This window comes from Quercus suber, unplaced genomic scaffold (assembly GCF_002906115.3).
Source record: "Quercus suber isolate HL8 unplaced genomic scaffold, Cork oak 2.0 scaffold_20, whole genome shotgun sequence".
In the NCBI taxonomy this organism is placed as follows: Eukaryota; Viridiplantae; Streptophyta; class Magnoliopsida; order Fagales; family Fagaceae; genus Quercus; species Quercus suber.
Window position 1 is genome coordinate 522,483 of NW_027069485.1, and position 12,427 is coordinate 534,909.

General features: G+C 32.5%; 2 protein-coding genes across 2 annotated transcripts; both read left to right on the forward strand.

The window, feature by feature from the left end:
• Positions 1–1,461: 1,461 nt before the first annotated feature.
• On the forward strand, positions 1,462–2,461 carry LOC111987168 (disease resistance protein Pik-1). The gene is made up of 3 exons (XM_024018874.2): positions 1,462–1,588; positions 1,706–1,790; positions 1,942–2,461. The coding sequence occupies exons 1-3, from the start codon at positions 1,583–1,585 to the stop codon at positions 2,202–2,204; spliced, it is 354 nt and encodes a 117-aa protein (XP_023874642.1). The 5' UTR covers positions 1,462–1,582; the 3' UTR covers positions 2,205–2,461.
• Positions 2,462–4,818: 2,357 nt separating this feature from the next.
• Positions 4,819–5,777, forward strand: LOC112019529 (disease resistance protein Pik-1-like). The gene is made up of 3 exons (XM_024052044.2): positions 4,819–4,931; positions 5,048–5,132; positions 5,282–5,777. Exons 1-3 carry the CDS (start codon positions 4,926–4,928, stop codon positions 5,542–5,544), a joined length of 354 nt encoding a protein of 117 aa, XP_023907812.2. The 5' UTR covers positions 4,819–4,925; the 3' UTR covers positions 5,545–5,777.
• Positions 5,778–12,427: the final 6,650 nt, after the last annotated feature.

Genomic DNA, 12,427 nt, shown 5'->3' on the forward strand with positions numbered 1-12,427 from the left:
GGGGGGGGGGGGGGAGAGGAATTTGACATGACATGAAATTAGCAGGTTATAAGCTAAGACTTAATGGATTCATGTTATATTCGGGTTGGTTGGACTAATTTGTTTAGTAAACGTATCAAGTTCATGTCTAACTTATAGAACTTGTTTGACCCATTTAATTAAATGAAATTTTATCAATATACGCTTCAAACTCTAGTTATATAAACTCATTAGTTGTTGTGGTTTATTTTTTTGACATATTGTGATTAATTATTTGTGATATTAAGATATGATTTAATTTTGAATGATTATTTGTGATATATTTACTTGTTATTTATGAATTTTATATTTAAAAAATTTATTTATTTTTTTTGGTTTTTCATAGTTTAGATTAATTTGGTTAATACTAAAATTTGTATTTTTTTTTTTCACTTTAATAAAATTTGTTAAACAGGTCGATATAACTTACCCGTTTAATAAATAGATCATGTTAGAGTTGAGGGATCTTATCCCATTTAATAAATATGTCGGGTTTGTGTTAACTCATATAGTCAAATACTTATAAGTCAACACAGCGTGAATTCGACACGCAAACACAAACCTTCACTCCTAAAATTTAGTCCTTCTTTTACATCTTATTTATTCTGGATTCATTCCCTTGTTAATCTGGATTCATTCCAAAATGGTGTGCATTTATGAAATAAAATTCAATCCTTTTGTTTTATCTTGACCATAATCCTTCAGAATTTAAAGTATAATGGATCCAGTTCACACTTTACAGTCCACAAGCAATGATATTACGTACTTAAGGATATATGTAGTGCCAAAATAATGTATATCCAGGAAATAAAATAAAATTACAATCCTTATATTTGGTCATAATCAAATAAAATATCAAGTGAAATGATTATCTTGTTATGCTTCTACTCAACCAGAGGCATGTATTTGAACGAAAGATAATCCCCCACTTCTGAATTCATGTCTACTGGCAAATGCAATCATGCAAAGAGAAATATCTTGTAATCCTATAGCTTTCTTTGTCATTGTTACTTTTGTACTTTTTTTTTTTTTTTTTTTTTATAGTTTCAACTTATGATGTTTGCTCCTGATGATAGTTTTTTTATTTTCAGATCAAGACATCAATTAGTTTTTTTAGTATAAACGAAGATTGAACTCCAAATATCTTATTCAATCATTAAAAACTTTATCAATTGAGCTAACTGAAACCTACATCATTTTTTTTTTTTTTTTTACATATTTGTTTTAAAAATAAAACTGTCATCTTTTTTAAGAAATTTATTTATATTTGACCGGGGTCAACTACGAGTAAAGGGCCTATGCCGACCGCGTCATTTGGGTTTCGTAAAGAAACCGTGTGAATGTGAAAGCCACTTAAAGTAGTAGACCCAAAACTTTATGGAAAGCTAAAGAGGACAAACAAAATGTTGTTAATCTCAGTCATTAGTGGAAACTTAATCCTATATATATGTCCCTCCCATTCAGCTTGTTTGTCAAATCAATCTTTGACACCCAGAAATTATAAGCTATCTAAAACATCACCCTGCTCCTCCCTGATAAGAATTTGAACTCTCTGACGAAGAAAATGAAGGTAGTGGTGAATACAATGCTCAACAATGATTTAGAAGTTCTGTTCCTAATTGTACGTCCAAATTCAAATCATGTCATGTAATGTAATACTAATTGCCACTTACTAACTTTATTGCAGCAAAAGGTAGTGATCCGGGTGAACTTGAATAATGGCAAAAAGAATGCTCGGACCAAGGCCTTGCAGATTGCAGTTGGTGTCCAAGGTAATCATTTTTTTTTTCTTTCAATTGCTAACATTGAACCAAATTTACATGCTCTTTACGTACTTGTTTACTCTCCCAATTACTTCAATTAAGCTCAACAAAGTTTTACTTAGGAATTTAAAATTAATGATCTTTCTTTTTGGTGCTTAAGGTGTTGAATCAGTATCTTTACAAGGAGAGGATAGCAGTCAAATTGTTGTTGTTGGGAATGACATTGATTCAGTCCACTTGACATCTTTGCTAAGGAAGAAAGTTGGATCTGCTGAATTAATGAGTCTCTCACCAATCAGTTATGAGGGGGACAAACACAATGGAATACAATCAATGGTTTGGCCAGCTTATCAAGCTAGTGTGCCATATTATTACACGTATGGCGTCCCAAATAACAATCAAGACTCTTGTACTATTATGTGACCACGTGTATGAATTTTGTCAATGGTTAAAACATAGGTAGAGTCTCTTAAATGCTGTAACTTAGATTCTACATACGAATCGTGCCATTGAATTTAATTCAAAAATCACAAGTAGAGCACCACGTGTAAGAAGTGTGGAATGACTTTTGTATGGTCTCTCTCTTTAATAGAAGAGAAAAATTTTGTAAAAGAAAGTGTAATTGACTAAGAAATTATATTCATGTAATCTAATAAGAAATAAGGATCTAGTTCAAGGCATATGGTTTGTTGTTGAAATACATTTCTTCAGTATTATTTGCGAACGTTCTCTAAACTGAGCAATGGCTAGAAAATGGAATTCTGAACCTCCTAGTAGACCTGAAAAACATCTAATAAAGTGAGGAGAAGGAGATCTGAATATCATCAAATCCCACTATTTTGTAACTTTGTTCACCCGTAGGGGCAGTAGACAATAATTGCTAAGACTGTGAATTCAAGATGGGAAAACCTCACCCTTGCCTTAGGGTATATAGCAATTTATTTTCGTAATGGAATAATAACACTACATTGTTTAATCCCCAATGTTCGTAACAACATGAATTTCTAAACTCAAATACTGTACATTGGAAAATTTACTCAAAATACGCAATACTGTATATTGGAAAATGTACACAAAATTGAAAATACAGTACATTGTTTGCTATAACTAATAAAAACCATGCTTTTACTAGTCTTGGGCACGTCTCAGCCATTAGTCTGCTAGCCATATATACACTGTCAGCAGACCAGTCTGATCCCCAGTAAAAAAGAGGTCCGCAGGACCTATTTGAAGGGTCTGGACTTCTTGTTTTGCAAATAATCTGCCCTTATCAGTGAATCTAAAACAATAATCACTAATATTCGTCAAATCCAAGAGGGAAAAGAAGAAAGATTTTTCACAAAGGGAAAATTGTACACATGTTGGCAGTTCATAGAGGTGGACAGATTTATCGCTACAAGAGCAATACAAGATTGGTTTAACATTGGAATCAGTCATCCCAGAAAGTGCAAGGATGCCCTGCACCATGAAATGTAGTTTAATGAGTGCTCACTTTGGAATCAGTCTTTACTTATATATATTAAAGTGTTCTTCAAATAAATGAAAAAGAGTAAGGTTCCAAATCGGAAAATCAATCAAACGAGTAGGAACTAGGTTGAACACGTCCAATAATTGGTTATGCCGCGTTCGTTTCATTCATTTCAACTGTTTTCCTATATAATCAAGTGTTTTTGCTTTAGGAAGTAGTCTTTTACATTTTTTTTTTTTTAATTGCTTTTGCTTTGGTACGGTCATTTGTCTTGAAAGCTTGTAACTTTTGACTTAATTTTTCTTAAGGTTGTTGTTACAACATTTTACATGATTACTTTTGATGATGTCTAATAAAAGTAAATTTGTTGGTAGTATTGCTCTTAAGTTAGGCAAAAGACTTGCTTCTCAAAAAAAAAAAAAAAAAAAAGGTTAGGCTAAGGACGATTTTTTACTTTTTGGTAAATAACTATGGACAATAAACAAAATTATAGGAGTCTTCAATGGTATCTCAACTCAAATGTCTATTATGGTTTCTATGGTCAATGTAACTTCAATTATTAAAAAATATTATAAAATTCTTGTCCTATAAGAGTTTGTTATTATTTTCCAAGAAGAACAAATAAAAAAAATTAAAATAAAAAAAGAAAAAAAGAGAAAATGGGTTATCATGTAAAATGATAAAATTTATTTCCCGATGTTGCCTAATACTATTCAATGTGATATAGTCACTTTTTCATTAGAAATAAAAAAGTATTAGGGAAGTGTAAAATTTACCCTTATTATTTACAATGAATCCATTTTATAGTTTAAATTATATATTACATACTTAAGGATATATGTAGTGCCAAAATAAGGTATATCTAGGAAATAAAATTAAATTACAATTTTTATATTTGATCATAATCAAATAAAATTTCACGTGAAATGATTATCCTGTTATGCTTTTACTCAACAAGAGGCATGAATTTGAATGGAAGATAATCCCCCATTTCTGAATTCATGTCTACTGGCAGATGCAATCATGCAAATAGAAATATCTTGTAATCCTATAGCTTTCGTTGTCCTCATTACTTTTTGTACTTTTTTATTTATTTATTTATTTTGAGTTTCAACCTAAAAGGTCAACTTTTAATGATAATTTTTTATCATCAGATCAAAATATTGATCAGTTTTTTTTTTTTGTGTAGACGAAAATTGAACCCAAGATATTTTATTCAACAATCAAAGACTTTACAAATTTTTTTTTTTGAGAAATAAACACACACGCATAGAGGGGAGATGGAAAGGGGTTCGAACATAAAGAAAACTTTACCAATTAAGTTAACTGAACACTACACTTTTGTACATATTTATTTTTGAAATAAAATTGTCATCTTTATTAAAAGAATTATTTATATTTGACCGGGGTCAACTACAAGTAAAAAGCCTACGCTGACCGCGTCATCTGGGTTCATAAAGAAACCGTGTGAATGTGAAAGCCGCTTAAAGTAGTAGACCCAAAACTTTTCTAGAGAGGACAAACAAAATGTTGTTAAATGGAAACATAATCCTATATATATGTCCCTCCCTTTCAGCTTGTTTGTCATATCAAGCTTCGACACCCAGAAATTATAAGCCATCTAAAACATCACCCTGCTCCTCCCTGATAAGAATTTGAACTCTCTGACGAAGAAAATGAAGGTAGTGGTGAATACCATGCTCAACAATGATTTAGAAGTTCTGTTCCTTATGAACTTCCAAATTCCAATCATGTTATGTAATGTAATACTAACTGCCACTAATTAACTTTATTGCAGCAGAAGGTAGTGATCCGGGTGAACTTAAATAGTGGCAAAAAGAATGCTCGGACCAAGGCCTTGAAGATTGCAGTTGGTGTACAAGGTAATCATTTTTTTTCTTTCAATTGTTAACATTGAACCAAATTTACATGCTCTTTACGTACTTGTTTTCTCTCCCAATTACTTCAACTAAGCTCAACAGAGTTTCATTTAGGAATTTAAAATTAATGATCTTTCTTTTCGGTGCTTTAGGTGTTGAATCAGTATCTTTGCAAGGTGAGGATAGCAGTCAAATTGTTGTTGTTGGGAATGACATTGATTCAGTCCACTTGACATCTTTGCTGAGGAAGAAAGTTGGATCTGCTGAGTTAATGAGTCTCTCACCAATCAGTTATGAGGGAGACACACACAATGGAATACAATCAATGGTTTGGCCAGCTTATCAAGCTAGCGTGCCATATTATTACACATATGACGTCCCAGATAACAACCAAGACTCTTGTACTATTATGTGACCATGTGTATGAATTTTATCAATGGCTAAAACATAGGTAGTGTGTCTTAGATGTTGTAACTTAGATTCTACATACTATTCATGCCATTCGATTTAATTCAAAATTCTCAAGTGTGGAATGACTTTCTGTGGTCTATCTCTTTAATAGAAGAGAAAAATTTTGTAAAAGAAAGTGTAATTGACTAAGAAATTATATTCATGTAATCTAATAAGAAATAAGGATAGTTCAAGGCATATGGTTTGTTGTTGAATTACATTTCTTCAGTATTATTTGCGAAAGTTCTCTAAACTGAGCAATGGCTGGAAAATGGAATACTGAACCTCCTAGTAGACCTCAAAAACATCTAATAAAGTGAGGAGAAGGGGATTTGAATATCATCCAATCCCACTATTTTGTAACTTTGTTCCCCCGTAGGGGCAGCAGACAATAACTGCTAAGACAGTGAATTCAAGACGGAAAAACCTCACCCTTGCCTTATGGTATATAATGAAATAACAACACTACATTGTTTTATCCTCAATGTTCATAATAACATGAATTTCTAAACTCAAAATACTGTACATTGGAAAATTTACTCAAAATATGCATTAGTGTACATTGGAAATGTACTCAAAAAACTGTACATTGTTTGCCATAACTAATAAAAACCATGCTTTTACTAGTCTTGGGCACGTCCCAGCCATTAGCCTGCTAGCCATGTATACACTGTCAGCAAACCAGTCTAATCCCCAGTAAAAAAGAGGCCCGCAGGACCTATTTGTAGGGTCTGGACTTCTTGTTTTGCTAATAATCTGCCCTTGTTAGTGAATCTGAAACATAAATCACTAATATTAGTCAAATCCAAGAGGGAAAAGAAGAAAGGTTTTTCACAAAGGGAAAATTGTACTCACGCTGGCAGTTCATAGAGGTGTACAGATTTATCACTACAAGAGCAATGCAGGATCGGTTTAACTTCCGGATCAGTCATCCCAGAAAGTACAAGGATACCCTGTACCATGGAAAATCATGCCATCCAATTAGTTGAAACTTTTTAAAAACTAAGGCTACAATATCATCAACATGGCATTGCAACAAAATACTATACCTATTGAGTTTTTGACATAACAATACAATTTTGCCTTTACCAAACCAATAATAACATAGCTCAACGACTGTAGCACACCTCAATTACTTAAGGAGGGAAGCAAATAATAAAGTAAATGAAACTAATTGTGGTTCACTAACTTTCGTGTTCTTCATTGTGAGTATAGATTACTTCCAAGCTGCCATCCTCAGTAGAAGCCCAAATTTTATTGTGCAATCCAATGAACCAGAGAACAAATAGAACTTCCATTGCATCAATCTTCCCACCCGACCGCTCTGACACTGAAAGTGATACATGTCCACGATTCTATTGTTTCATAGACACAATCTTCCCACCAGCCAGGTCTCCAAGTCAATCAGAGAGTTCCGAAAATCATGAAGAAATATTTCCGATTGATCCTTTCATAGCAACGAGCTCTAGACGCACACGCCCAATGCGAGTTGCAAAGGCACTTGTACAAGCTGAGGTAAAGGTTCAGGCACAAGATGGTAATGCTGATGACAGAGCAGCTGGTAAACGACCTGTAGTATATTTATAATAGGCAAAACTGCAGGTAGCATAAGTTAGCTAAGAAGGATAGATTCTGTACACGTGTCAGTGATTTAGAATGATTGAATCAGAGTTTGTTAATCCATTCCACATTATACGGAGATAGTTATGGTATATATAAGTAGTAATAGAATTTCTTGTTTCCATTGGAATCGTCTATTCTCTAAGTTTTCTTTTTCATTTCCTATCTTGCATTGCTTTACTTTTCAATGCAAGACAGGAAATGAAGAAGAAAACTTAGAGATAATAGAAACGATTCCAATGGAAACGAGAAATTCTGTTAACTTGACACTTCTAAACTTTATTGCAACAAAAGATAGTGATCGAGCTCACCTTAAATAATGGCAAAAAGAATGCTCGGTTCAAGGCCATGCAGATTGCAGTTGGTCTACAAGGTACTCAATTTTATGTCTTCTATCTGATCATTGTAAAAATTGATTAGGAATTCATCATCATAAGGGACACAAAATCATAGAGTGCTTATTTTTCATGGTCTAATAACTTATAAATAAATATCCCAGATGAAATTTTCATTTTCATTGAATGCTGTCATATTATTTGTGAGATTTGTTCTATTTTGGATGCTTGAACCAACATACTACTAGCCCATGTATGGATTTATAAATGAAAGCTAAATTGTATTTTAAAGAACATCTTCTATGTTTAATTTGAAACATAATATACCCACCACTACCGATATTGGTACATAAGGGACCCTTGAGGGAAACGTTTCTCACTATTTATTTTAGTGCAATTTTTCTATGAAAGAAGACTTTACTAGTATAATTTAAAGGCTTAAAATGTGAGATCCAGCTCTTTCTAGGTAATCTCAATGGTCATTTGCCTGGGCTCTAAAGGTTAAAGGGTTACTTTCAACCTTTAACTTTTCTTCATGGGAATAGAAAGTTCATCCTAGTATGAATTATGATTTTAAAATAAAATTTCAATTTATTGTGTTCGCTTTATAATGATGGTTCATTGTATATCAAATAAAAAAAATCAGTTTTTTTTTTTTTTTTAAATTTTTGTGTAGGCGGAGTTTGAAAATTAGATAATTCTTGCCTAAAATGACGATAATTCTCATATTTAGACACAGTTGTGACTGGGTCAACTAAAAAGGAAGAACAGAAGAAAGCTCATGCCCCTGTGGGTAGTCCAAAAAACACAACAATCCATTCATTGGCTTTTCATAAAAGAGAACCGCGTGCCTGCCTTCTAAAAGAAAACAATACCCAACTATAAGTTTAGTTATGTAAAATGATGTTTATCATTTGGGTCATTCTACTGTACCCCCTCCAAAAAAAAGGGGTACGGTACCCACCTTAATCTTAACATTTGATTTAACATTGTTTAAATCCTAACCATTGGTATAATTTTAAGGGATACTGGTTATTGGCTAAACAGATTATTATATATATAAACCAAAAAAAACAAAGCAAAAGAACGTAGAATCATTCACGCATCAACAACGCCTCTGGTTTTCCTCTCTACTCTATCTCGTCTCAGCACTAAAGCCTCTCCAGCTCTGTCTCGTTTTCCTTTATCTCGTCTCATAACAATATCATGTTCGCCTCTCTAGCTCAACAATAGAAGAACTAGACAACGGCGCACCATCGAATCTCAATCCAACTTGGCAACGCCACCCTCTAGCTTCTTCTATTCCAATCCAACCTCAAATCCACATCCAATCCAACTCAGCGGAAGAAGTTCTCATAGTATTAGTTTGGTCCATGGCGGAAGAATTTGTGGCATATGAGACTCCCAAACAAAATTAAAGTTTGAGCGCAGGGTGTGTTGCGATATTTTGCCAACTCAAGTCAATCTGTTCAGCCGGAAAATTATCAATACCCTGGTGTGTCCTGTTCATCATTTGGACAATGAAACTCTAGTCCACGCATTATTCAGTTGCCCAAATGCCATGGTTGTGTGACAATTAGGTAGTCTGGCTTCTATGACTACATGTTATGCTCAAATGCCATGGTTTATCCATAACCTGGGTTCTTGGGAAAAATCAAAACAATATAATACATGAGGATCGCGAAACTTTCTCGCAACAGATCTACAGCAAACGGAGGCTCTGATTCGAGATATATGGGTTCTTCAAAAGGCCGTGTACAACATGCCAGAATGCCCTAATAATGAACCTGGCAATAACCTCCTTATACAGACTAGTACAAATTTAATATTGATGGTAGAGCAAGATTCAAGTTTTGGTTTAGTTGTACAGGATTTTAAAGGAGAGGCTATGGAAGCCATGTGCAATAGAGTAGAGGGGATCCTGCAACTCTGCAAGTACTGCAATAGTGACTATGCCAATGGAAACCAGAATTATGTTTGCATAGGAGGTGGGTTTTCGACGCTTCGTGGTGGAAGGGGATTCTAGTTTAGTCTTCAAAGCCATTTTGAAAGAGGGTGGAGTAAGGTCCAGCTGTGGAAATTTTATTCAAGAAAGTAAGGAATGTGTTGAAGCTTTTAATGGGATATCCTTTCATCTTACTAAGAGAGTTGTGAACAAAGCCGCTCATTTAAGAGGGACACATGGAGACTTCTGAGTACCTTTACATGCAAACATTAAACAAGCACACACGCTGTCATCAGGTTCTTTCTAGTCTCAGGGTTCATCATCTAAACCTTGCGTATTGGCAAGTGAACATCGCGTAAAAGACCTATACTTGAGGAATCTTTTGACCATGAAGACATTGAAGATTGTGTCGAAGGCTATAGAGTATAGAGGACGTGGTAGATCAGTTTCCACTGCTTTGAGTTTCGGTTAAGGTTGGTACCAAACCCAAGAAGTAAAACTAAATCCATAGATTTGCAACCTAAGAACATGTATAAACGCTAATCTAATATGAACAAAAGGTAATAAGCACATTCATGTACAAACATCACCCCATGTTACACACATGTCAACACACATTTACACAATCATATATATCGCCAAGACACCCAAAAAAATTGTATGAGGTCAGCCCTGAAATATATTGTCGACAACATCTATACGTTTATCATCTTTTGGAATGTATGCTTGTTTTAATAACATCTCTTGCTGGAAGTAAAGAGAGGATTTGTTGAAGAATATCTTCGAATAAATTACCTAGGCAGTTTCTATTCTAACTGATAATATATGTCATGTTTCTCCATTAGTTTGTGTTTTGGATCAGTAAGACCCCTTTCAGCCATTCTTGAGATGTTTTCCCAGCTCTAGGTGCAAATTGGCATTTCAATATTACACATGAGAAAAGAAGCAACGGGATGGATAAGTGGAAGAAATTAGTAAATTGGGTAAGGTTACACAAGGTACAATTTGAAATCCAGTTTTATTAATTTTCTATTTTCCTATTTATGTTTATGTTTATATTTATATTTACATTTACATTTAAGTTTATGTTTATTTTACATTTTTTACATTTATATTTTTTTTGCGTCCTTTATATTTCACACACAAACAAAATCTTAAGTTTCAAGCTTTTTAAGGACCAAAAGTTAGGGTTTGAAAACTAATTTTGATCATGTCATAATTTATTTAGTAATTAATTATAATACAAATAAAGGTATTAAATTTGTAAAAAATTATTAATGTTATCTTGATATGTATTATCCTTGAGTAATGTTTTAATGTAGGAGAAATAAAGGTATAAAATATGTTTATTCATTTGTGAAGAACAATATTAATTTTTGTTATATTGTGATCATTACTTTTGAATTTAGTATTTTCTTCTTCTATTAGTTCTGAAGCATAATGCAACATGATAAACCTAAAAAAATTTATTGTAAAAAAATCTACAATGATTGATTAATCATGAAACATAAGACTTGGAGCTAAAAATCTAATAATTTTATATTCCTTAAAAGATTATCACTTACCATAAATTCTAAATTATAGAGATTAATTTACATTTAAGATATCTCTTAATTCAATTCTTGAAATGAAAACTTATTTTCATATAGTTTATGGTGAGATAAATGATACACTTGAATTTTTTTTTTATACAAAGTTAACTTTATTGATATTTGAATAAACATGATGTTTTAAATCTTTTTTTATTTTATTTTAAATGAGATTGATTTTTTTACTTGACACTAATTAAAAGCGGGGAGGCCTCTAAAATATGTATATTTTGCACATTGAAAATGTAATATCCACTCCAAATCCAAAAGTGAATCAATTATTTTTAGAGCAATCGAGTCGAATAAAGTAACTATATATGGATCTACTATGAACATTAGATAATGTTTTAACTTTTAAGTAAGTATTTCTTTTGAAAATGTTTTTTGTAAGCAACAAAGAGCCACTACATCTTGTGTTTTTGGAAACTACTCCAAGTTGTTATTGTAGCACACGTGCAAAACCTAATTCAGAAAAATGCTGACTGATATTTGTTCAACCTTCAAAAACAAAAATGATTTAAATGATAAAGAAAAGTTTAAATGATTTAGATGGGCTGAGAATTGGCTGGCTAACCAAGATGAAAAACTAGGGGAATTGGAATGGAGGTAGGTTGATGGGTAGGTTTGTGTCGGACGAAAAGGTGACAGATCTAGCTAGGTAATATTCTTACTTATTTATCTTCAAACTCAATCCATCTTGTTAATGATCGGGATTCTATTGGAATGTTGACTTTGACTATGTCATAATTAATTTAGTAATTAATAAAAAAAAAATATTAAAATTGTAAAAATCATTAAAAGTTGTCTAAACGAATTCACCCCACGTAATGTTTAAATGTTGAGAAAATAAATTGTATATACCTATATTTGTTCATTTTTGAAAAAGTAGAATAATAATCTTGTAATTTGATCATTAATTATAATCACAACTTCATTTTGATATTCCATTGTTATGCTTATTTTTGTTGTTATGTAATATATTGTTATGTTTATTGATATTCAACTCCAAATTAATTTTTCTCAACTCCAATGCTTATATACTTAAAGAAGAGAATCTCATGTACATTAATGATTTCTTTTCACCATCACACAATTTAAAACCATGCTCTAGGCCCCCCAGTAATTTATTTTATAGATTTTTATCTAGAAAAATGAGAAAAAAAGGGAAAACATTCAGCTAACTTACTGAAAAAAATATAATGGTACATCAATTTCCATCACTAGGTCAAGTAGCATTGCTCTTTGCACTATAAATCTAACATCTTTGAAAGTCTAACTCCATCTGCAACTTGTGTTGCTTGCCTCACCTTCGTCAACATGTCCTTCAAATTTAATTTTCCAAAACATCTCCTCCAATAG